This window comes from Eublepharis macularius, chromosome 1 (assembly GCF_028583425.1).
Source record: "Eublepharis macularius isolate TG4126 chromosome 1, MPM_Emac_v1.0, whole genome shotgun sequence".
NCBI lineage: Eukaryota > Metazoa > Chordata > Lepidosauria > Squamata > Eublepharidae > Eublepharis > Eublepharis macularius.
This window is the reverse complement of record NC_072790.1, coordinates 99185874-99213026: the sequence shown is the minus strand read 5'-3', so window position 1 is coordinate 99213026 and position 27153 is coordinate 99185874. Positions and strand designations below refer to the sequence as shown.

The 27153-nt window shown below is 40.2% G+C and overlaps 1 protein-coding gene across 1 annotated transcript in view; it reads right to left on the bottom strand.

The window, feature by feature from the left end:
* CDC40 (cell division cycle 40) overlaps positions 1–27153 on the bottom strand; it is a 67126-nt gene that overhangs the window by 26794 nt on the left and 13179 nt on the right. The window contains exons 2-3 of the mRNA XM_055000731.1: positions 16183–16269; positions 3638–3767 (exon numbers count right to left, since the gene is read on the bottom strand). Coding sequence (XP_054856706.1) covers positions 3638–3767; positions 16183–16269 — 217 coding nt within the window. The remainder of the gene's footprint in view (positions 1–3637; positions 3768–16182; positions 16270–27153) is intronic.

Below are 27153 nucleotides of genomic sequence, written 5' to 3'. Positions count from 1 at the left end.
CAGCTGTAAGGAAAATCCTGCTGTTTTAAGCTAGATGTTCTTGTGTGTGATATGTCCTCACTTAAAGCCTTCTAACATTTTTTCCTTCATATACCGAACCAGGTCTACCTAAATAAGAAAAGCCAAAATTCACTTACCTCACCAATCAAAATGTATGCCTAAATATTAACCAGGAATATTTTCTGAATTTAGGTGACATTAAAAAGATTTATGCCTATATAACCGCACTGCCCTCTTTCCCCTACCCTCTCCACAACTATAATGAGGAAACAAAGCACTAACTTTCTTTTGGAGGATTACAAGCAAATTGCAAATTCTCTACAAGTACATACCAAATATAAAATGGTTTGACAAAATAGTATAGTAAATATTATGCAGTCCAAACAGACATGTAGATATTTTGTTTCGCTGAGAGAGAGAGGGAGGGAGGGAGAGAGAGAGAGAGAGAGAGAGAGAGGGAGGGAGGGAGGGAGGGAGACAGAGACAGACAGACAGTCCTTTGTCAGCATAAAACTGGGAACAAGAGCTCTGCTCTCCTTCCATATCTCTCCAATAAAACATTTCTCTACTACATGTAAGCAAAGGTTCACCCTACTGAATGATCACAGAGCAGTGACCCTCAAAGTACAGCCTGCAGGAGCCATGGCACCCACTGATGGGTTTCCTTGTAACCATTCTTTGAGACTTGGAGATAAAACCAGTGATCTGCATTTTCCAGAAAAAGATGAACTGGGAAACTTTCTGATGGTAATCTGAGTTAGTATATTTTTACATCTATTTAGTAAACAAAAATTTAAAAGTAGCACGTTATGTCCCAATAGCAACAAATACTTGAACTGAAATACTTGATTAGGTAGGGAAATAAACCAGGTATAGTTTAAGTGTTATATTCAAACAATTTCAATCATGTGAGAAGAGACACTTAAATAATAATTTTAGTTTTGGCTTTAATCTGACCTGCACGGCCCATCAGGTATAAATTAAAGGTTACATGATTATTTACTTGTTTTTCCCAAAGCAAAGAACCAGTTCCAGCTTCCCTGCACCTCAGGTGCTTCAGAAAAGCCAAGAGGGCACTCCCTTTGCATCTGCAGCGAGTGTCCATTCAGGAATGCTGCCTTTGTCATAACCAGTCGCATGGCTTAGAAGCTTCCAACATTTTATGACTGGGTGCCAAAGGGGCAGAGGCATTAGTGTGTGCGGGTGGGGGTGGGGCAGGAGTCTCTCCTTGTCTCAGAATTCCAAAAGTGTCTGCAGATGCAATAGCAGAATGTAATCATCCTTCAACTGGTTTAGAATTGAATTATTCTACTCAAGCAAATCTTCAAACATGCTACAAATATACTCCCTAAATTGAGGAACAACACACAAATTCAAAAATGAACAGTGGGAGAGAAGGTTTTCGATCTTTTCTGTTTTCTTTTAGTTAACTTCTCTGAATATATTCTCTGTTGTTTTGTTAGTATCAGGGCATATAACTGTCAACTAGCAGTGCAACAGTGTTCTACATAGAGAGGACTGGAAGACAGCCCATGGTCTGGATGAACTAAATTTATTATTTCCTGCTGCCCCTTACTGCCAACATAACAGTTTATTTTTATTAGTCTGAAGCAACTGGAACAATAGAACCTTTGTCTTATGCTAGCAACATTTTAAAAATGAAGTGCATTCCTGCAAAGAAGCTTGAAGTTTTGGTGACAGAAGATGAGCCTTCAAACCTCTCTTCAATCCATGGCTTAGAAAAAAATGTATTGTAGGAACTTGGAATAAGAAAGCAAAGTATTTTACTCTGAAAAAGTAGTTGCCATCAAATACTTGTATTTACTTTTCTTCCAGAGCAGTATCAAACATTTTCTTCAAGATGTATGATTATTAAGGCAATGGTACATAAAAGGATATTTTTTGAGACTGCAATGGCAAAAAAAAAAAAAATCACTTGTGAACCTGCATTGTCTGCAGTATGACAGGATCCAGCCAGGAAAACAGAGATTGTGGGAAATACTGAAACTTTGCATAATTTATCATTTCCCTCTCTTTCTCTCCCCCTTCCATTTATGACCACTTCAGCTATCATGTATGAGTAGAAGTTAGAAACGAGCAGAGTTGCAACTGCTCTAGTTCATTCATAAAACTTACAGGGAAGAGCTATTCTTGAAATATGCCAGAAAGGATGCACTCTTCAGTTTTTAATCTAGCAATCTTCTCTTTTCTTGAATACTTCTTTACCTTCCTTTTCTTGCCATGATCAATTTACTGCCTACTACACACAACCACTTAAGCAGCAATACTATAGGCACAAAGAAAGCCACAGAGAATCTTCAAAGATTTCAACATTTAAAAAGAATGTTGAATATGTCCTAGAACAGGTATACTTGTTTTACTAGTTTTAGAGTTTTGCAAATCCTATACACTCACTCTTTAAGAGAATATTTTTCTCTACAGAACAAATACCTGGGTTACAAAAATAGCAATACAATGTAATACTGTAGTTTCCACTCTCTCCAAACTACTTTTTATGATCTAAGCACTTAAGATTCTCAGGAATACAAAACTGAAAAATGTAGCTACAAGCATAACATACTCTGTATGCTTCAACTCTACCACTTGAACTAACTACAGGTAGAACTCTACCTTTGTCAGCAATATGGATCAACATTAAATTAGTCCAGTTAACAATGTTCCTGAATGATCTGACAGTTTCCATGGAAACCATTGTTAACAGAGGCAGTACTGATGGTACTGGGATTCATAGCAACTTCTCTTCCTGAAGTGGAATAGCTGGACAGAATGTCTTTAAAATGCAACATTCAATGTCCTCATTCATTTATTGCAGGAAATTACAGGGTTGCTGCATTTGTCTCCCTCTGAAACAGGCACTGGAGCAGGGGTAATTCAATCTTCATGCAACTGAGAGCCCAGATCCTTTCTGGTTACACGAAGTGATGGACAGAAGCAATACAGCCTAATAGCTTTGCTAGAGATGGCATACATACAACTATTGTTCACCTGTATCTAGAATTAAACAAATTTGTGCTTATCTTCTCCATTATATCCTAACATACAATCAGCACACAGTAAACTAAAGAATGCTTCAAGTCTTTAGTTTACCTATATTCAATGTTTGCTAGCAGCATTCCAAGCTGAATACTTAACTCTTACCTCCCAGAGCTCACATAATTCATATTATGTGAACTACAGAAAGTAGATAAGTGACCAAATCATGGAAAGCCACCTGGGCAAATGGTAATTTAGAGCTACATGCTTTGCCTTTCCTTCCCATTCAGTGGTATATGAACAAAGCACGCACTGTCTCTAGATCTCATACCTGAAATCAAAGGCTTCAAGTGGCAATTAACTGTGTGCTGACCCATAGATAAGGATCCATAGTCTTGAATAGGACACAGCACAGGGATACAGCTAGCTCTCTTAATCTAAACTCTTCTTCTGAATAGCTTAGCACTTAAGACAAATTATATAGTACATTTAAAACTTACAAGTTTGTAACTAAATTCTAGGGTAATAAAGCAAAATCTGAGACTGAAGGGTTTGCAACAGTTTCAGAGTATATCACATATGGGCAAATGGAACAGATCAACTAAGACAAAGGTTTAAACGTGAAGACATACATATATCTTACCATAGGTTGCAAATGTTCTTCTTTGTTGTTCAAACATGAAATCATTAATGTGTGCTGGTTCTGTATATCCAGAAAGCATATTCCTAGGTGCAGCCATCTGCTGTGTCCTAAATGGATTCACTGGCCCAAACTGAATTAAAAAATGATGATAATTGCAATATGCACAGGACTGTCATTAAGAGCCTCTTTACATTTGAATTTTATTATGAGATGTATCCATGTATACCATAATAGCAAAAGACTGCACATACACCTCTTTTACTGCATTGCACTAAACACCTTCTTCACAAAAGATAATGGTACTTTTTCACTGCAGCCATTTAAGCAAAATATCAGTAGACACCGATTGAACAATCTGAAACAAAAGGGAAACTGTTTTCAAGGGAGAGAACTTGCTTTACTTTTGCATTCCTTCTATGCATGGATGTGTTAACAGATAGCTCCAAAACATACAATAATAAAGTGTCTTACACATAATATTTTTCACATTGGGAGCTTTCTTTCCACTAAGAAAAGATCTGGTCATGACTTATGTTTCTCTCTTCTGTTATTATTTAGATATTATTCATAACTCGCTTTTCTCTCCAACAGGGATCCAAAGCAGCTCATAACATTGTTCTCCCATTCATTTTATCTTCATAGCAATCACTTTGTAAGGTAGATTAGATGGAGAAAGATTACTGGTCTAAAGTCAACACACAAGTTTCCAGAATTTGAAGCTGGTTTATAAACCTGGTTAAAGCTAACAAAGGTTCATGTTAACTAAACTGCACACATAATGTTAATATCATGGTAAACTGGAATGGTTAAATGGGGGTGGAGAATCTGAGCAAGAGAAGGCAGGATAAGGAATGTTACTGCACTTAATCACAGGTAAGTGATAAAGGCATGTGGTGTCTGTACTGGACCTCAATATTCTAAAGGGAAAGTAAGAAGTGGCTGCTGAAGCAGATTCTGAAGTGTTTCCATAGCAGGATCTATTAAAGTGTTACATTAAAGCTGCATAGAATTCCAAAGGGAAAACAAAATGGTAGCAGTGCCAAGATGCTGGATGAAAGGAGTACACTCCTCGTAAATTATCTACCATCATCAATATGAGATAGTCATATGTAGCACTACAACCCACATAGAACCAACATTATCAGCATGGAATCGACAACAGATTCTGTTTAAAAAAACCCCTAATGTTGTGCCACAACTGCTATACTTAATGAAGTTTCTTTCATGTATTACTTGCTCCTCCCAACTCTCCAGAGACATCTGATACACAACCTCACATTTCTATTTATCTAAGCATTCCCTTGCACTTTTATGCTTTTAATACAAGATTAACCCTCCACAAATAGTATTAATGTATCTAAACTGTGTTTGAAATTGAAAGACACGGAAAATTTGCACATCCTTTATAATCCACATATTCTAATTTTAAATTAGTTTTGTCTGGAGAATAAAGAACATAAATACTCATTAGTTATACATCAGAAACAAAAAATAACCTCCAGCTTTGGATAGCCATGATTTCAAGATCTCAACAGTTGCATGTATTAAGGCTAAGTATATTTTATTTTTATACTAGTTGCTTGTTCCCAGAAGTTTTTTTATGAGGAATACCAATTTCAAATTTAAATTGGCTTTCACAGCCCAATTATTTAGCAGATTTGTATGGTAGATAGAGTCCAAAGTTTTTCTTCCACACATTTTAGCTTATTTTACTATGTGTTCCTTCTTAAAGCTTATTCCTTTCTAGGATTTGTGAACTTCAAAAAGGAAAATGTTTTCTGTATACTCAGATGCTGTTCATACGCAAATAAATATGGTTGATGAAGAAAATAAGGGTATTTACTCAGCTGTGCAAACTCAGACAAAACAAACAAAATGCATAACACCCATACAGGACTTCATATGCTGTTAATCTACATACATTAAAAATCATTTTAGTGCTCATAACTAACAGTGAGTGAGGTGTGTGTTACCTTATTGTGTATTATGTGATTTTAGGCATGGGGATATGCAATTTAATTTCAGATCTGCAAACCCATTAAATGTATAAATTGGCCAAGGAAACAGTATTTCCTGCTCTGCTCATGGCTGCCTACTATGGATTATTCCATTAATCCTTCAGAAAATAACTTTGGTTTTCTACAAGCATCCACATATTGCACTGAAAAAAGGATAGGTCCTAGTACACTCACCAACCGTGTAATTTCTTAAATGCTGAGAAAAGAAATATACAATCCCAGTTGTGAAATTATAAACTATGCCTCTGATTCACCATGACTGACTACTATTTCTCCATCCAAAACACTACCCATATCAGTTTAATTACATCTGGAGTTTCATGCTGAGAACGAAACACTGGACTTAGCTGAAAGTTTCTTCTCTTCAGTGGGATGAAGGAATCCAAACTGGTTAGGGCATGCCTCCTCTCGCTCCAGACAGAGCTATGCAAATTTTTGCATATGCCTTCCTGGGACCGTGCGTGAGACTCCCTCCAGACATAGAATATCCTAGCTCAATGAGCCTTTCTTCAGAATTTTTTAAAACTATTTATAACAAACAGAGTAGTTTAATAAATTTTAACCTAACATGAAAAACTTCTTTAATAACAGTGGTGGGCGAATTGGATGTTTTCGCCCCACTGAAGAGATGAAACCTTCAAGTAAGTCCAATGTTTCATTCTCCTTCAGTGGGGGAAGGCATCCAAACTGGTTATGTAAGCAAGCTTAGACTGGGTCTTGTCTCCCAAAAGCAGCTTCTATAGAATTTTGTTGATCTATTCTATAGGGTTTGACAAATGTAAAAAAGGATTATCATGTTGCAGCTCTATAAATTTCCTCCACAGGAGCCTGAGTAGAAAAGGCTACTGAAGTAGCGGCTGCCCTGGTTGAATGGGCTGTGACCCCCAAAGTGGGCCCTCGGACCTTGAACCTCACAGGCCTTGCAAAGACTCATCTTTATCCAGAAGGCTATAGTTGATTTTGAGACTCTCTTGCCTAGATTTAAAGTTCGATGTGAGACAAACAGAGAATCAGAGTATGAACGTATAAATGTAAATGTGATGTAAATGCAAAGCGCCTGTCTAACATCCAACTTACCATATTATTTCTTTTTTGGTGTGTAGGCTTGAGACAAAAAGAGGGTAATATCAACAGTTAGTTAATATGATAAGGTGAGTTCACCTTTGGAATGAAGGATGGATCAGTCCTTAATACTACTGACTCTTTTTGGAAAGGACATAACTCTTTCTTGATAGACAAGCTCCTAACTCTGAAACTCTCTGTGCCAAGCTTATGGCGACTAGGAATGCTACCTTCCAAGATAGAATCTTTAAGTCAATGGAAGGTAGAGGTTCAAAAGGGGACTTAGTAAGGGCCTGCAATACCTTGGACAGGCTCCAGGCTGGGTATCTGTGTTAGACAGGGGGCACTAGCTATATTGTTCCATTCAGGTATTGTTTTATGTACTTATCATTCACTATATTTCCTGGACCCCTGTTTGTTAGTACAGCGGCAATGGCTGCTACTTGTCTCATTAAAGTGTTCAGTCTTAGTCCCTTTTCCCACCCCGCATGTAAAAAGGCAATCATATCTTGCCTAGCAGGATATAAGGGATTTACACCCTGATCTAACACCCATTTATGAAAGGCTGCCCATTTGTAATTATATATTTTTCTGGTAGCTGGCCTGAAACACAATGTCCATGATTTCCTTGGACAGTCCAGTTAGTTCTAAATAATTCCGTTCAGTCTTCATCCCATCTATTTCATCCAAGATGGGCCCAGATGAAAAACTGGGCCCTGGTACAGAAGATCGTGTCTGATTGGGATTCTCCAAGGGGCCATTATCGACAACTGGATCAGACTGGAGAATCAAGGTCTCCTTGGCTAGTAAAGAGCTAGCAAGATAATGTTCACCTTTTCCTGTTGTATCCTGGCCACCACCTTGCTGAGAACTAGAAGCTGACAAAAGGCAAAGAGTAGGCTCTTGGGCCAAGTGCAGTGTAGAGTGTCTGTTCTTTCTGCCTTCAACTCATTGAATCTCGACTGGAACCTCTTGACTTTCCTGTTATTTGCAGAAGTAGAAAGATCCATCACTGGTATTCCAAAGTGCTTGGTGATGTCTTGGAATACTTGGTTGTTCAGCATCCATTCCGCTGGGTCGACATCCTGCCAGCTTAGCCAGTCCACTTGAATGTTCATTTCTCACTGAGTATGTTGGGCCCCGAGACCTAAGAGGTGCTTTTCTGCCCACTGAAGGATCTGAATTGATCCCTGGTATAGAGAAAGAGCTCTTGTTCCCCCTTGATGGTTTGTATGAGTCTTGGTTATGATGTTGTCCGTCCTAACCAAAACAAATTTCTTCTGGAGTAGTTTTTGAAAAGCTAACAAGGCAAGTTTTATCACTCTGATGTATTGTCGAAGGCTTTCACGGCCGGAGAATGATGGTTGTTGTGGGTTTTCCGGGCTGTATGGCTGTGGTCTTGGCATTGTAGTTCCTGACGTTTCGCCAGCAGCTGTGACTGGCATCTTCAGAGGTGTAGCACCAAAAGACAGAGATCTTTCAGTGTCACAGTATCACTCTGAGTTCAAGCCAGTTTATACTGTTCTGTTTTTCTGTTGGAGTCCCTTTTCCTTGAACCACTCTGCCTTGGCAGTGAGCTCCCCATTCCCTTGAACTGGCATCTGTTGTTACTAGGATGTGTGGAGATAGGCAAAAGGGAACTCCTTGCATCAGGTTGGTCAATGATGTCCACCACCTTAGCAATTCCTTTAAGGCAGGTCTTAGTAGGATGTATTTGTGCCTCCGAAGAGGAGATGAAATGGTGTGGGAGAAGTGCTGTGAACTGTACCTTGAACCCAAGTTCCACTATGGATAGGACCCAATGATCTATGGTAGTCTTTTCCCATTGATCCACAAAATGCGTTAGGTTCATCTTTTCGTGTTTCATGAGAACGTCAATAAGGGGTTTCCAAATTGTTATGAATGTAGACAATGTTTTATTTTTTTTTTAATTTTATTTTATTACCGCAACCGACAAGCAAAGGTTCACATTGGGAGACAAAAACATACAAACAAACAAACAAACAAACAAAAACATAGAGGGAGATAATGTTTTATTTCTGAACAAAGCTGTAAGTTTAGCCATCTTAGCTAACTCCAAGGGTCTGGATCTTCCAATTGGTAGTGGGCTGTCCGTAAAAAGTGGGAAAAAATGGCATGCCTGCCATATCGGCTGTCCCCATGGCTGTGGATGCCCCTGGAAAAGCCGTTGGAATGTGTCAGCGATGTGGTTTGCCTGCCAACCCTGCCCCCACAAGGGGTCTGAAGCCATTGAAAAGGCAATTGACTCACTGCTCATGTGGCTGTAGGGGGATTTGTGCCAGGCCTTAAGTCCCCATTGGAACTTCCAGACCATTCCTTCTCACCCTTCTCCTGTCTCACAGAACCTCTGTATCTGATCGTGGTGAAGATCACAGTGTCGGTGAGCTTAGTCTAGTCAGGGAAGTATCCAAAGCCTCGGAAGTCCCTGACCTTTCTCCTGCCTGTTTTTTTTTTGAAAAAAATTTTATTGGGTTAGAATCCGTTATTTTTACATTTACATTCGATTTTCCCCAATTTTCCATTTCTAACCCCCTCCCTTTCCCCCCCTTTTGTTGACTTCCAACAGTTTTCCAACCCTTTGTCCCTTTTCCCTTACTTCTATTAGTTTCCTCTATCTAAAACAAATATATATTCTCCATTATTCTAAGCAGTACATCCTTAACTATTTTTAATATTATATACCCAAACTGTAAGTCTTTGTTTCCATCTTAGATAAACAATTTATCCCATTTTCCAATTTTAAATATTTCTATATATCATAAACCATATAAATCTTACATTCATTTAAATCAAACAATTTGACTTATTCTCTATATATTACTCATTCTGTCTTTTTATAATAATTCTATATAACTCTCATCACATAGTCAATCAATTTGACTCGTCTATACCTTCAGACATTCAGTTTGGTGCATTGTACAAATCTTATCAAAGAAAGAAAATATTATTATTATATCAATCCTTATATTTAATCCTTATAGTTAATTATTTTCTATCAGTATTCTGTTTATTAGCCTATATATATCTATATATATATCAATCTGTTAATCTAACTGCTTATAAATTCACATTTATCTCTTCTCCCCCCGGTAAAGTCACCCCCCTCTACATTTTATTATACTTCAGTAGTTCTCAAACTGCCACAGTTTTTCTCCCACCTCCCATTTCTTCTCCAAATATTGTTTCAGCTTCTCCCAGTCTGTGTTAAACTGCCCTGAGTCCAGATTTCTCAGTTTTCTTGTCATCTTGTCCATTTCGGCCATGTACAGCAATTTGTAGATCCAATCTTCGATAGTTGGCACTTCTTGTACTTTCCATTTTTGCGCATACAAAAGTCTAGCTGCTGCCGTCATGTAAAATATCAGCGTCCTGTGATGGGCTGGAATTCCCTCCATTCCCAAGTTCAGTAGCAGGAGTTCTGGGTTCTTATTGATTTGAAATTGTAAAATTTCACTCATTTCTCTTATTATTACCCCCCAGTACTGCCTGGCTACCTCACACGACCACCACATATGATAGAGGGAGCCCTCATGCTTCCTACATTTCCAGCATTTATTAGAAGTGTTCAAATTCCCTAGCGCAATCTTCTTTGGTGTCATGTACCAACGATAGATCATTTTGTAGATGTTCTCTTTGATATTTGTACATGTCGTTGTCTTTATTGTAGTCTTCCACAAGTATTCCCATGCCTCCATTGTTATTTCTTTATTAAAATTTATAGCCCATTTCACCATTTGTGTTTTAACTGTCTCATCCTCGGTATACCATTTCAACAGTACTTGGTATACCTTGGATATTCTTTTCTTGTCCTCTTTAAGAAGGGTCTGCTCTAGTTCCAAGTTCTCTATTCGTATACCTCCCTTTACAGAGTCCGAGTTATACAAGTCTCTAATCTGTCTATACTGGAACCAATCGTAATTAGGTGATAGTTCCTCTTGCGTCTTTATTCTAAGTTTAGCTGCTTCAGTTTTAGTTATTTCTTTGTAAGTTAAACATTGTCGTTCATTATCAACAGCTCTCGGGTCTATCACCTCATATGGAACCACCCACCAGGGAGTTCCTTCTTGTAGATAATTTCTGTACTTCTTCCAGATTGTGTATAGACTTCTCCCGTACAAAATGGTGCAGGAACATCGAGTTGACCTTTACTTTGTCGTACCATAGGTATGCGTGCCATCCAAATATTTTTTTATATCCCTCTAGGGCTAATAATTTCTTGTTCTTTAATGTCATCCACTCTTTCAGCCAAACTAGGCAGATTGCATCGTGGTAAAGTCTCAGATTGGGCAGTTGCATTCCGCCTCTTTCCTTTGCATCTTGTAAAAACTTTCATTTTCACTCGAGGCTTCTTGCCTGCCCATACAAAGTCTGATATTTTCCTCTGCTATTTTTCAAATTGTTTAGAGTCTCTGATGATTGGTATTGTCTGTAGCAAAAACATCACTCTTGGTAACACATTCATTTTAACTGCTGCAATCCTACCCAACCATGACAAATTGAGCCTATTCCATTTAATCAAATCTCTCTCTATCTGAGTCCATAGTTTTTCATAATTATTCTTGAATAAATCTATATTCTTTGCAGTCAGTTCAATTCCCAAGTATTTCACCTTACTTGTTACTTCACAGTCCGTTGTTTCCATTAACAATTGTTGTTTCTGCTTAGTCATATTTTTACATAATATCTTTGACTTCTTTTTGTTAATATAGAAACCTGCCAAGTCTCCAAACTCCTTGATCTTGTCTATCACTTTTGGCATGTTCTCCAATGGGTCCTCTACGATTAACATTATATCGTCTGCAAATGCTCTGACCTTGTATGAATAGTCCTTTATTTTTATTCCTCGAATTTCCTCGTCTTGTCTTATTTGTATCATCAGGATCTCCAATACTAAAATGAACAACAGTGGAGACAACGGGCAACCTTGTCTTGTTCCTTTACTTATAATCAGTTTCTTAGTCAGTTCATCATTCACCACAATTGCTGCAGTCTGGTCTCTGTAAATTTCCTTGATTGCTCTGATGAATCTTTCTCCTAATTGTAGCTTTTCCATAGTGGCAAACATAAAGTCCCAGTTTAAATTGTCAAATGCTTTTTCAGCGTCAACAAAGAAGAAACCAACCTCTTTATCACAACGCTTATCATAATATTCAATAGCATCAATCACTGTCCTTAAATTGTCTCTTATTTGTCTGTCTGGCAAAAAGCCTGCTTGCTCCTCCTCTATAACTTCCGAAAGCCACCCCTTCAGTCTCTCCGCCAGTATCTTCGCAAAAATTTTATAGTCATTGTTGAGTAACGATATAGGTCTGTAATTTTTCACGTTTGTCAAGTCTTGGCCTTCTTTAGGGATCAATGATATATTCGCTTCATTCCAGGTACCTGGAATCCGTTGATCCTTTAAAACTCCATTGATCACCTCTTTTAGGAATGGTGCCAGCTCATTAGCCATAGTCTTATAAAATTTAGCTGTAAGTCCATCTGGCCCTGGCGCCTTTCCTAAATTTGCAGATTGTATTGCCTTACTTATTTCCTCATCCATTACCTCACTGTTCAATTTACTTCTCCGAGCGTCCGAGATTTCTGGAAGTGTCATTTTCTCCAGATATGACGCTATTGAATCTTTATTTACTTCTTTCTTGTTGTACAGTTTAGCGCAGAATTTATAAAAGGCTCTACTAATGGTAGTCTGTTCCAAATACGTTTTGTCATCTTCACAAATTTTATTTATTATTTTCTTTTCCCTTCTCTTCTTCAGTTGCCATGCCAGGTACTTCCCAGGTTTATTTGCACCCTCAAACGCTTTCTGATTCAGCTTTTTGAGATTCCACTCCAATTCTTTATTACTCATTGCTGTTAGCTGTTCTTGCAATATTTTAATTTCCTGGTATAATTTCTTTTTCCCTGGTCTCTTTTTAAACTGTATTTCCTTAGCTTTTATTTTCTCCTCAATCTCTTGTCTCTTCTCCTCTTTCTTCTTTCTTGCTCTACCATTTAAGTCCATTAGTATGCCCCTTATAACCGCCTTATAAGCATCCCAAACTTTATCAGTTGGTACTTCTTTATTCACGTTGTATTGTATGAAAAACTTTGTCTCTCTTCTCAATATTTCCATATTCTCTTTTTCCTGTAGCAAGTCCTCATTTATTCTCCATGCTTTCCTTTTTCTCCTTTTCCCTAATTTCCACATAATTGGGTTATGATCTGAGCCTACCATCGGCATTATTTCTACATCCTTAGTCCATAACGCCAAATCTTTTGAGGCCCAAATCATGTCAATTCTTGATAGTGTGGAGTGCCTTGCAGAATAAAAAGTAAACTGTCTACTTTTAGGATATTCTCTCCTCCATACATCTTCAAGAGTCTCTTGTTGAATCAACTCAAAAAAGAGCTTTGGTAATAGTCCTCTTTTCTTTTGTGCCATTGTAGTCTTTTTATCCAGTTCCAAGTCTGTCACTCCATTGAAGTCTCCAGCAAGAATTATCTGATCATATGAAAGATCGTCTAAATGCTTCCTCAAATCCTCAAAGAAGCTCTCTTTTGCACCGTTAGGTGCATAAATTCTGACTACCAACACTCTCTTTAAGTTCCAAGTACATTCCACTGCTACGAATCTGGCTTCCACATCTTTCATTATGAATTTTGGTTGTAGCTCCTCTTTTACATACAACACCACTCCTCTTTTTTTCTTACTTGAGGCCGCTACAAAGTCCTTGCCCACTTTTCCCAGTTTTAAATATTTTACATCCTGTTTTCGAATATGAGTCTCTTGCAAACAAACAATATCACATTTTTGTTTTAATAGCCAGTGAAAAATATTTTTTCTCTTATTCGGTGAGTTTAGTCCATTTACATTCCAAGATAATACTTTACACTCCATATTCATAATCTTGTTGGTAAGTCTTTTTCATTGTCCCTTATAAATCGCTCCATCTCCCGCTCAGATCTGATACGCTTTTTGGCACCTCCAAATTCGAAGGACAAACCCTCTGGGAGCTCCCATCTGTACCTGATTTTCATGTCCTTCATCTGGATTAGCGCTTTATATTTTTTCCGATCTAGTAACACTGATCTGGGTAGTTCCTTCATTATAATGATTGTCTTGCCATCGATCTCCAATGGATCTTGAAACTGTTTAGTCACAATCTTCTCTTTCATGTTTCTTGTTGTAAATTGTACAATCACGTCTCTTGGTACTTTCCTCTGGGTTGCAATTCTCGAATTCACACGATATGCCACATCTAGGATAGCCACAACATCCTCCTCCTCCTTCCCCAGGTATTCAGCTAACACCTCCGTCATCTGTTCTTGCGCTGACTTTCCTTCCATTTCCGGCAGACCGCGAAATCTCAGCTGCTTCTCCATATGTCTACTTTCCGCAACCGCCATCCTTCCCCTCATCAGCCTCATCTCTGTTTGTTGCGTATCTGCTAAGTTCTCCATCGCTCCTTCTACTGTTTTAACTCTCTGCTGCGTCCCTTGTAATTCACTTTGTATTTTAAAACCTTTCTTCACTTCTGACAGCTCCGATTTTACTTCTGACAGCTCCGATTTAACTGTCTGTTTAACCTCTTTGATCAGCTCCAATTTCATGTCTTTGAATTCTTTAATCACCTCCAAAAGTTTTTTATCCAGGTTTTCTATTGCCGATTGCCACTCTTTCTTCGACATCGTGGGGCTTGCTTTGGCTCGCTCCCACGAGTCCGCTCTCTTCCTTAGCTCCGTGGCGTTAAATTTGGTACCTTTTTTATTTCAAATGTCCCGGTCTTCTTGCATAAATTGCTTTTAAAGGGTCCAAAATGTCGGGCGTCTTTTCTCTATGGTCTCTCTATGATTTTATAATCCAATATGGCCTACTTCCTTTTCCGCTGAGGCCGCGACCCTTCCCCTCTCAAAGATGGCGATTCCCTTCTTCCTGCCCTCCAGCAAGGGCCGCTTCTCTCCAGCCACTCTATTGTTGTTACGCACTTCCTGTCTCCCGTCTTCCCACAGCAGATCTCGCGATGGTGTCTTTTTCTCACAGCTCCAAAGCCACAAAACAATAGTCCGATTTCTTTAATAACTTCTTTAAACTTAGTCTCTTTTCAAATACAACTCCTGCCGAAGCTTCCCCTCCTTTTCGCTAGTCTGTTGCAGTTTAAAAATCTACTTTTTTTCCTCTCTGTTTTTATCAATCTGTCCCGTATCGGAAGATAGTGATCTTTACCTTCCCTTCACTTTCCTCGGGTTGTAATCGCTGTTTCGATTTCAAGTTCTCCTTTCCACTTCTTCCCCCAATCGAAGCTTGGGTATGTAGGTCTTATGCCAGCCAAATTGGCCCCAAAACTGCCGCAGAGATTGAAGCCGACCCGTCGCAAGGTGGGACCTCAAGGATCGGGAGGGGACCCGTTGCACAGAGCCCCCCCTAGTCCGAGATCTAACTCACCCTAGGGTCTTGAGTGTTCTTTGCCTGCTCTCCGCCTGAGAGCAGTCGGCCGCGGGCTATTTTCACCCCGCCGGCCGCTTAAAACGGCAGTCCGGTCAGCTCCGCAAATGGAGCTGCGTTAGACCTCCATGAATCCCAAACCGGAAGTCCCCTTTCTCCTGCCTGTTTTGCAAGGAATGCGGCTTCCATCTGCCCTTCCCCTTCGCCTGAAGCCTCAGACGGGGAGGGTTTATCCCTTGTGTGGTCTTTTTTCTGCATAAATCCAGGCCCTTGGATCTTTTTAGAAGGAATGTTATCTATTGTGGTTGAGATCTGGTCGTCCAATGAGAGAATTATTCTCTTCCATTGAATAGATAGAGCTAGGCTCTAATGTCCTCCTAGAGGAGCAGGGCTATTCAAAATTGAGGCACTTCTTCCCAGGGTCCTACAAAAATGTGCATAGCCTTGCCTGGAGTGAGAGGAGACGTGATCTAGCCAGTTTGGATGGCTTCCCCCACTGAAAGAGAATGCACATGGTTTACATCTAAAGAATATAGCCAGGGTTAACCCCCTTAAGTACAGAGCATCCTCATTATGCCTCAAGAAAGCAAACAAGAGGAATGAATGATCACTAGGCTATCCCACTTGAAATGTGAATTTCATATTATGACAACTCACTGTCCTGCTCTTACTGCAAATTACTGCTTTGTTAAGAGAATAGGCTATTTTTAATTCCACAGGTCAAGCCTTATTTTATCAAAGTGTAATGTTCATTTCATTACATCATTTAAAGTAAGTACGTTGCAGAGGTACAAAATGAGACATAAATGGGAACATTCTACCGAGTGTTGCTTAGCTTCAGATCAATATGTATGAAAATATCTCAAGAACTTAAGAGTCATTTATAGTTAACTATAACAGGCATCACATTGTTTTTTAAAGATTTATTTTCATATATGAGTCAATAATTTATGTTATTCCTTTCAGGATTTGTTTTGAACAACAATATAATAAACTATTGTTAAAAAATAATTATTTACCTCAGGCGCAAACATGGTATCAAACGTTGGGTTATACTGAACTTCCTTGGTAGATGGATCAAGATGTACTCCTGTTTCCACATCTTCCTAGAAAATTCAACGGAATTTTAATGGAAATCTCAATTCTGATAGAACAGCTTATGCATTAAACCAATTACAGTAATGTCAAATTTTACTTTTATTAACCTCATATTTTTACACTACCAAACAAAAGTGCTAATTACTGTAGGTTTTTTTAGATATGGGGCAATTTTCACACTGAGAAAGCTTCAAGTAGATAAATATATGAAATTATGGTAAAGATTTACGGAACCAAAAAAACAACAAAAACGATTTTCAATGCCTAGGTTGTCCACCTCTCTTTAGTAACACTGCTTTTCACAACATCCATTTAGTGCTCTGGTAAAAAATGAGACATATAGGAAGGTGTCTTCTGTACCAGTCCTTAAATACTTGTCACTACATTATACGGGGCTGTCCAGGCTGCACACAAATAACATTTGGAAGATTCAGTTACTGCTGTGCCACAGTCAGCAACAAAGACAGGACTGGTTACAGCACACACTGTTGGCTGCTTATTCCTTTTTTTTTTAAACCGGTTGTACATATAAACGCCTGTGAAAGGCTGCCTCAGGGACAATCTGCAAGCCTCACAAACTAGGCAAATGCTAGTTTCTTAGGCTTGGTTAGGGATTGCCTATTCTATAATTTTGCTTTCCAACAACTTGTAGCCTTTTTTGTACAAGAGCCAACATATTAATACAACAAAAGGAAAGCAACACAAAATTGTAAGAGAATAATGTTCAACTCCGTATTTACATAAGCAGCACATCCAACTATACAACGTAAATTGTATACATTGCCAATTATTTGAATATGTAATTATAAAAAAAATACTTTTTCTAGGATGGCATATCCATTTTCAGAATATATTTCTCACTCAAAATAAATGTCCTTTTTAACACTTTCGTTTTTGCTTCATATTGTGCATTTTCCTTTAACAAACCATAGTTGATTTTGGACCAGTATGGCTGCTAACAGCTTTTGTGCATTTTCCTTTGTCAATCTATCCCCTAAGATGTTTCTAGGAATATTTCTCTCTGTTTTAGGACTCAAAAGTGGGCTGCCAGTCTCACAGGGCTCACAAGGCCAAGAAGGAGGAGGAGGAATAGGGTGAGCTCTGAGAGGAGACTCTGGGAAGACTGGTAATGAATTTGGGTTTGCCTCTGTATTATGTCCAAAATGGCCATGAAACACAACCTGTTGCTTGGTATCTACAAGCACGAAAAATAAAATATAAACTGGTTCAGAGATATGAGATGCCTGCCTTTTGTATTTGAGAGGGGGAAAGTAACATGGAGTAACTACTTTGCAAGGTCTTTCAGGAGTAGACTTCTCCCTTTACATGCCACAGTACGAACTGCACTTGCAAACCTTTGTTTCAAAAGCAAGTGGCTGTGCTTATGAAACAGAAGCCCAAACGCTCCTTTTCAAGCACAGTGGACCTGTACGTCATCTCTCTCTGGTCCAAACCAGAATCTTCCTTCTGGCTGTGAGACAAACTGCACAAGCTTCATATGCCCAGCAACATTTTATAACCTCTAAATGTCCCATAACAAACAAACCACTTTTAAAATTAAGCTGACTTTGAGATGTGGTCTACTGTGCACGTGCAAGCTATTGAGAAAGCCTTAAGTAGTTCTTTGATTTGTCACCCTTTTGTCCAATTTAAATGTGGTTTCTTTCAGCTTTTCCTCACAGGACCTAGCTTCATCTCTGTAAATTTCCTCTGACTTGTTGCAGAAGTTGACTAACCACAGCACAAAACAAATTATGAGAATTACATAATACCTGGAGCAGCAGCAAGAAAGAGCTATTTGACTGATTAAAACAACTACTTCTTCAGCAAAGGCAATGGCATCTTAAACAACTAGGCCTAACATTTATTTCAATGTAAGCGTTCATGAGTCACATGGATGCTCATACTGAAATAAATGTTATTAATCTTCAAGCTACCACTGGACTTCTGTTTTATTTTGCTACAACAGATTAACACGGCTACAGCATTAGCTAGCTCAACAGATCTGATAGGTTTTACAGATTCTGTAAACAATCACCATTTAGACATGCAGTGAATGATCATGTGCTTATCTGTACACCTCTGAGTTTTGCATATAAATGTCACAAACTAGGACCTTTCCCCCACTATTCACATTTTTTCTTTCTTCTCTTAACATATGAAAAACCTTGGTGAGAATTCACTTCAGGTATCTGTTCAAGTGGCTGTGGGCAGATTAGCCATTATGGACACTGGGAAAAATCCAGTGTGTTGGTAACCTGCCTTTTCTGAGCACACCACCCCCACAAGTCCAGTGAAGAAAGAGGTCAGGCCTCGGACTGCTGCTGCCGCCTTGCTGGTCAGGCAACATTCTCATCTATCATAGCGGGAGGTGAGCAAGTTGGCAAGGACTGTGCCACTGTGCAGAAGCAGGCAGTGTGGAGTCTGGCCTTGTCACCACTAGGGGTGTGTGCTTCGGGAATCCGATTTGGGTAAAATATCCGAATCGGACCCAATACAGAAAGCTTCGGGATTTCCGAATCGGGGCCAGCATCGGAAATCCCTAAGCAAAGCGGCCCAAAGCATTCGGAATGCTACGGGAAGCTTCGGGGACCCGGGGGGGGGTAAGTTTAAAGGGCCCTTTTGCGAACAGCAGCGCCCTTTAAACCTAACCATTCCCTCCCACCCTTCCTCCCCCCACTTACCTTGCACTGGCAGAAGGGAAGGCTGTCCCTATCTGCCGGCCGTCAGTGACGGCAGCAGGAGGGAAGGCCCTCTTTGCCAGCCAGCCGCGACGGCGGCAGGAGGGAAGGCCCTGACTGTCGGCTAGCTGCGCCAGCAGAAGAGAAAGCCCTGGCAGCACAAGGTAAGTGGGGTGGGGTGTGGGTGTTTAAAGGTGAGGGCAGCCTCCCCCCTCCCCCGTCACTTCAGTATGCTCTGAATCTTTATGGAGCATACCGAAGCGACCTGGAAACCCTAATCCGAAGCAGCATTTCTGGATCTTTTCCCCACTTCAGGTAAACCCAAAGTGGGAAACCTGAATCTTTTCGGGTTGCACACCCCTAGTCACCACCTGCCTGGCCTGCCTCTGCTTGACAGCAGCATCCTTGCCAGCCTGCTCAGTTCCTGGCTGGCTTGGCAACATCCTCACATACTACAGGGGAGGCAAGAATGCCAGCAAGGAGGCTACTACTGGGCAGAGGCAGGCAGGGCAGAGTCCAGTCTCACTGCCGTCACCCCCCGGATGGGCTTCACAGAATCACAGAGTTGGAAGGGGCCATACAGACCTTCTAGTCCAATCCCTTACCCAATGCAGGATGAGCCTAAAGCATCCCTAACAAATATTGATCCAGCCTCTTCTTGAAAACTGTCAGTGAAGGGGAGTTCACCACCTCCCTAGGCAGCTGATTCCACCTTTGAACTACTCTGACCATGAAAACGTTTTTCCTAATATCCAGCTGGTACCTTTTGTTGCTTCAAGTCCTATCTTCTGCTGCCAACTGGAACAGCTCCTTGCCCTCCTCCAAATGACAGCTTTTCAAATATTTAAAGAGAGCAATCATGTCCCCCTCAATCTCCTCTTCTCCAAACTAAACACTCTCGTCACTCTCTTCTGCACCCTCTCAATTTTGTCCACATCCTTTTTGAAGTGAGGCCTCCAGAACTGCACACAGTACTCCAGGTGCAGCCTGACCAAGGCAGCATAGAGAGGGACTATGACCTCCTGCGATTTCGATGCAATGGCCCTTCTGATACAACCCAAGACTGAGTTTGCTTTTTTTGCCACCGCATCACACTGACTGCTCAGATTTAGTTTACAGTCCACTCTTACTCCAAGATCTCTTTTGAATACACTGCTACCCAGAAGTGTATCCTGCATCCTGTATTTGTGCTTCACATTTTTGTGGCCCAGATATAATACTGTACACTTATCTATGTTGAATTGCATCCTGTTCACAACCGCCAACTTCTCTAGAGTATTCAGGTCTTGTTGAATTTTAACTCTGTCTTCTTGAATGTTTGCCACTCCTCCCAATTTGGTATCATCAGCAAATTTAATGAGCAGCCCATTTACCCCTTCATCCAGATCATTGATAAAAATATTGAAAAGTACCAGGCCCAAAACCAAGCCCTGTGGCACCCCACTAGACACCTCCCTCCAATCTGATGAAACGCCATTGACCACCACTCTTTGGATGCAGTCCTCTAACCAGTTCCCTATTCACCGAACTGTCCTATAGTCCAGTCCGCAGTCTTCCAGTTTACCCATTAGAATGTCATGGGGAACCTTGTCAAAAACTTTACTGAAATCCAGGTAAATCACATCGACAGAGTTCCCACAATCCAGTAAGCTCGTCACTCGATCAAAGAAGGAAACCAGGTTGGTCTGACAAGATCTGTTGGGGATGAAACCATGTTGACTTCCCCAGATCACTAAGCGATCCTTCAGATGCTTACAGATCGATCCCTTTAAAATCTGCTCTAATATCTTCCCAGCAACAGAAGTCAGACTGATCAGCCTGTAGTTTCCCGGGTCATCTTTCTTCCCTTTCTTAAAGATTGGGATAACATTTGCTCTTCTCCAATCTTGTGGCACCTCCTCAGTCCTCCAGGAGGCCTTGAAGATGGAAAGAGGCTCTGCAAGTTCTTTAGAAAGTTCTTTGAGCACTCTTGGGTGTACACCATCCAGCCCAGGAGATTTGTATTCATCCAGTGCAGCCAGGTGCCTCTCCACAACCTCTCTGTCAATGTCAACTAGCCCCCCAGGTGTCCTGTTGTGTCTACTACCATCTCTAGATGTGCTCAAGTTCTTCAAGGAGAAAACAGAGGCAAAAAGTCATTAAGCCTGTCTGCTTTTTCTCTGTTCTTTATTAGTTTCTCCTTCCACACCCAACAGCAGTCCAATTGCCTCTTTTACCTTGCGTTTGCTTCTCACAAATCTGTAGAAGTTTTTCTTATTGTAGTGAGCCCTCCTGACCAGACCCAGATCATACTGAGCTTTGGCTTCTCTGATGGTTGATTTGCATTACCTAGTAACCTTCATAAATTCCTATTTAGAGGTCTATCTTTCTCTCCATTTCCTGAACATTTCCTTTTTCTCCCTTAGCTTATTCTGGAGCTCTCTGTTCACCAAGTCTCAGTAATTCCTACTATATTGTAGTCCTCTGTTTGTAAGAGAAGCTCAAGATCTTTCTTCTTATTACCCATACTTTGGGCATTGGTATATAGGCACTTGTAGCCTTCTACCCTTTGTTTGATCTGTCCTACCCAGGTGGGCCCCCGCTGTTATCACTTCTTCACTGAATTCCCTTGTTGATCGTCCCCTTCTCCTTGTGGCAACAGTTCAAAGCTCTCCTGATGAAGCTCTTCAGGTTCTTTCCAAACATTTTCTTCCCTGACCTTGAGAGGTGAAGCCCATCATGTGCTAGAAGGCTTTCTCTAAGAAAACTTGTTCCGTGGTCCCAGAACCCAAAGCACTCCTGCCGGCACTACCACCTCAGCCAACGATTCACCTCGAGTACGGTCTACTCCCTTTGCATTCCTCTTATTTGACAGAAAGGATAGAAGAGAATACCACCTGTGCCCCCACTATCTTCAACTGCCTTCTAAGAGCTTGATAATCCTCTTTAATTCTTGCAATGGTATTTGCAGCCATGTCATTCTTTCCCACATGCACCACCACAACCAGGTACTGATCAGTCGGTCTAATCAGTTTCGGCAGTCGGTCTGTAATATCCTGAATTCTGGCTCCTGGCAAGCAACACATCTCTCGGAGTAGGGGATATGGTCTGGACACATGACATTTCATACCCCTGAGCAGAGAGTCCCCAATGTCCACCACCTTCCGTTTTCTTCCACTTCCATGTGGCCGATGCCCTCTTCACTCTCCTCCATCTTCTCTTCTAGGAGGAAAACAAACATGGCACACTCCATGCAGGTGACTGGAAAGGGGCCTTCTGTCGACATCATTGCCTTCCAAGTATATTCCAAGCATACTCTTCTAGCTGCAGGTCCCTTTCCTTCTCCTTCTCAGAGCCCAGGTGGCTGTGATGTGCCTCTGGTGAGGAGGTGCCTAATTCAATTCAAGTCTCAGTCAGTAGAGGGTTGGGCCAGCAGTTAGCCCCAGGCAAAACAGACACTCTCCAATTAGTAACAATCCCCCTCTGCAATCAGCTCCAACTCAGGCAAAAAAGACAAACAGAAACACTTACTCCAACTCGCACCACTTTACAGCAGGCTCTACACACTCACACAGCCCCAAACACTGTCCTCCCACACAGTGACTTCAGCAAATTCCCCCCAGCAGTTAAGGAAGGCAACAGAAAAAGACTCATTGCTCTAGCAGCAACCTTTCCTGCGCCTTCTCAGAGCCCAGCTGCACAAAAGCTGAAGAGGGGAAGCTTCCTTGCCATGGTTCAGATATAATGCTTAACTGTAGTTCATAAGAGCCATGGTTTGCAAGCCCACTTAAATTAAATATTCACATCCTGGCTTGTGGCCAATCTTCAATCATGACTTAGGTACAATATGGTAGAAACTTACTAGTGGTCAAAGAAAGCAATCAGTAATTAAACAAGATAGATCAAGATGGGTAGCCGTGTTAGTCTGCCTGTAGCAGTAGAAAAGAGCAAGAGTCCAGTAGCACCTATAAGACTAACAAAATTTGTGGTAGAGTATGAGCTTTCATGAGCCACAGCTCACTTCTTGATGTCATTACAGAGCAAAAGAAAAGTCAAGTACACTGTGAGATGGTATGTTTTATGTTGCTTTAAAAAAATCAACAGCAGCAATAATTTCTCTTTCAATACACTGCATATTTATTGAAAATAAGCCAGCATTGTTAGAAGGACCGTTTGTGCTAATTTAAAAATTTAACTGAAGAATTTGCTTAAAGATTCAGACTAAACAAAAGTTTAAGTGGATGCCCTCTCTATAATAAGGGAGGAGACAGCCTTCATTAAGAAGGGTAAAGAAATCTGCCCATATTCTTTAATTTACTACAAATGCTTCAAAAAGTAGAGTTCAAATGTGTGCCCTCCCTTCATCCTTTAATAAAAGGATTACAAGGGATAGAAGACATTAGCAATTCAGTGAGCTACTTTGCATAATGCACCACCTAATCCAGGTTTTGCAAGCCAAAACGATGAGTGGTTTTTGCTAGACATGCTTATTAATATTATATATACACAACATTCTAAAGTTTGTGCTTCAGCAGTGCAGACTCTCTGTCTGACCTCATTCTTTTCCTTCCCAATTCATTCTACTAAAGTGACGCTATCTTCGGGTATATTCAGAAACTTTCAATGTATAGTCTATGCTGTTTAATCGGTGGCGGAGAGTGACCAATAGCTGACTTATGGCAACTCCTGGCAAAGTTTTCATGGCAAGAGTCTAACAAAGGTAGTTTGCCTTTGCCTGTCTCTGCAACGCTGGACTTTGCTGGAGGTCTGCCATTCAATTACTAACCAAGGCTGACCCTACTTAGCTTCTGAGATCAGGCTTGCCTGGGTTACCAGGTCAAGGCACGCTCTTTAATTACAAACAGTATAATAGACATTAATCTGCTCACTAACCTTTAAAAATTATCACGATTATCTGACAACTGCTACTCTTCACAGCACATTGACCCCCACCTCCCATTCTCTGTAGATTACAGACTCTCTCAGAATGTATGAAAAAAACTGATGGATCAAAACTACTACTACAGAATCTGTCAATCTATCACTATCAATATATCTACTCTTCAATGTGTCCCCATCTGTGGATACTTAAATCCAGAGTCTGGGCCCAGAACATACCACAGAAATCTTTCCTCAAACTTGAGAAAAGCACCAGGCTTGCCAAAAAAAAAATCTAAAAATAAAAAAACCCACACCCACTGGGGGTGTTTAAAAAAAACCCCTCAAAACAGAAGCATCACCTATAACTTTAAGAAATAAATGCCCTGTGGCCATTGCTAGGCATCCACAACAGTACTGCCAATGAGTCTTGTTTTCTGTCAGTAAAAGGTAGCAGTAGGGCCCTTTCAGGGCTGTTTGGGTCTTTGAGAGAATACTCAGTGGGGCCAGCCCTGGCAGCAACCACAGAGGAACATGCAATCTGCATGACTCACCCAGGCCCAGCTGCTTGCTACCCTTCAACAGCAGCCACCCCATGAAAATAAGTGTGGTGTAGTGGTTAATTTCAGTCTAGGCTCTGAGAGACGCAGGTTTAAATCCCCAATCTGCCCTGTGTGACCCAAAGTCAATCACCCATTCTCAGCTTAGTTTTCCTCACAGGGCTGTTGTAAAGATAAAATGGAGGTAAGGAAAATGGTGTAAGCTGCTTTGGGTTCCCTTTGTAGAGAAAGGCAGGTATAAATGAACTAAATAAATAAATAATATAGATGAAGATGGCGGACATATAAAAAGTAGGTAGGTTGACGGGTGGGAAGAAGAGAAGAAAACAGCTGAAGTGGAGTGGATACTGGAGCAGCCAGGAGGGAAAGAGGGATACTGTGTGGGAAGAGGGATACAGAGTAAAGTGAAGTGCCCCCCATAAGGCCTTGAGGATACCCCACATTGTAACTGGGCCTGGCAACCAGCACAACATAATTGGGCCAGAGTTTTCATTAATGTCAGGGGGAGGGAAGGAGCAAAGTTAAATCATGGGGGGCAGATAAAGGTTAGTTGGCTGGTGGGTGGGAAAAAGAGAACAAAGGAATAAAAGAGGAAAGGTCAGGGAGGGGAAAAGGAAACAGTGGGAGAGGGGGAAATGATATCCCCCCCCTCATGTCTTTGCAGGTCCCCCACTTGTACTTGAAAAGTGAGGATAATTTTTTACTGTTATGGAAACATGACAACCATTCAACTATTCCAGTTGTTGTATCATTTCATAAGTAGAAGGGTCTTAATATTTAATTAGCTGAGTACATAAAAGTCTGTTCTTGTTGAATTGTCACACATTTTATCTCATTTCCCTTATCTGCACTAGCAAGAAACAGTGAACAGACAGTAACATGAAAAATTCTCAGTAGGACAACTGTAGCTACTCTGGTTCTATAGTGCTGTTAATTTTACATTTCTGAATCACTTTAGAACTATACAATGGGTTAACCAGTCTCTCTCTTGAAATTCCATGGTCTCTGAAGTAAAATGTATTAATTCAGGTTTTCTTTACAAAGGACCCTGTATTCACCATTTCTATTAAGCAAATTAATTTACTAATGACTTCTTTCCAATATTTCTTTGATGTAAATACCTGGAATTTTAGAAACTGAAAATATGTTCAGAACACCAGTTTTCACCTTGTCTATTGTTACTTTACAGATGGAGGGGAATCTAGATTACATATAATTTTGGTACAGTACATTTACATTTTTGAACATAATGCTGGACACTTTGCAACCTATTAAAAGAGGCCCAAAAAGATTAGCATTCAAGTGGAAGTCTGCCAATATGTTTTTATGCACAACTCGCCCCCCTCCATCCCATTACACTACTTATTTGTAATGAGGATAACAACTCCTAGAATGTGTCATAAATAAGAAACAAACCCCTTTTGTTAAGGAGGACCTATGCATATGCCCCAGTTCTTATTTTCTTTCTTAAATTTTATATCACATTTCTCTCACACACAAAATAATTTGGCATTTATGGAACGTGAATATATCATACCTATTTAAATATACATTGTTATGAAAAAGATCTAGAAAGCATTGTCTGCTGGATATTTCTTCTATAATGACACAGAATTCTCAACATTAATATAAGGCTTTATCTAGAATATAACATTCATGTTTTACTGCTGAAGAAAATAATTGCATGCACAAAAATTCTATGGTATGAAATCTGCAGTTCGTGCACAATTTTGTGCTCTGCTTCCCATATGGGCAAATCACTGTGAGAATACTGTGGCTCATCTTGGACTGGAGACAAACAGCTGCTTCAATGCCAATTATGACTTTTAAATCTCCAGAATGAACTTGATCTATGGTGCTCCTGCCACATGTACTTTCTTGTGTACTTCAATCTTTAGGAAAGGTGCTAACCCATGTCCAGTTTTTTTTCAGCCGTGAAGACTTCAAGGGCCTTGGGGACTGGCTCTATTCATAGTGGCACCCACACTTTATAATGTTCCCCTTAATGGGATGCATCAAAATACTTCACAAATAGCACCACAGATATATGTGGCAGAGAAGAAAGCATAAGAGAATACTTTACTCTGCTTTCCAAAGTGCTCAAGCTACATTAATGCATTTTAAAGCACTCTACTGCAACTTAATTTTTAAAATAAATGGAAATTATGTTCAATTTAAGCAATTCTTGCTTTCGGGCTATTATGCACAGAAGTATACTTCTCAAAAAAAGTTTGGTTTTACACTGCAGTTCAGTGCTGCATTGCTTCAAAAATCTCATTAAGACTGAATTATTTAACTCTCCCCGATACCCTTCTTTTTCTTCTTCTGAACCTCCATGAAGTTCCAATTTAGTTTTCCTCTCAAGCATGTAGCACAGAGGTAAGATATCTCTATGCTACATGCCTAGAGGTATCTTATGCATAGGTAAGGTACCCTACTTCTCCTTCCTCCAACATAAGGAGACTTCCTCCAACTTACGTGACTTGTCCTCCAACAAAAGAGCCACTTAAGATGGAGGAAGATTCCATGGGCTGGAGTCCCCACTCAGAGCTTATAACCAAGCAAGCAAGTAAACAACTGGAGCATCACAACTTCCAAGTATTTAGCACTATATGACAATGAGACAGGGCCAGTGAACAGTGAAGAAGAGGACAAAGAATTCCATCTCCTGAGAAGAGACAATACTGTGCAGAACTCAGTGCAAACATGCATTTCCAGGAGCAGAAAGAGTTTTAAGCCATTCTTTTGGCATACCAACATTATTATTACTGGTACTGCCTAAATACAATGATTA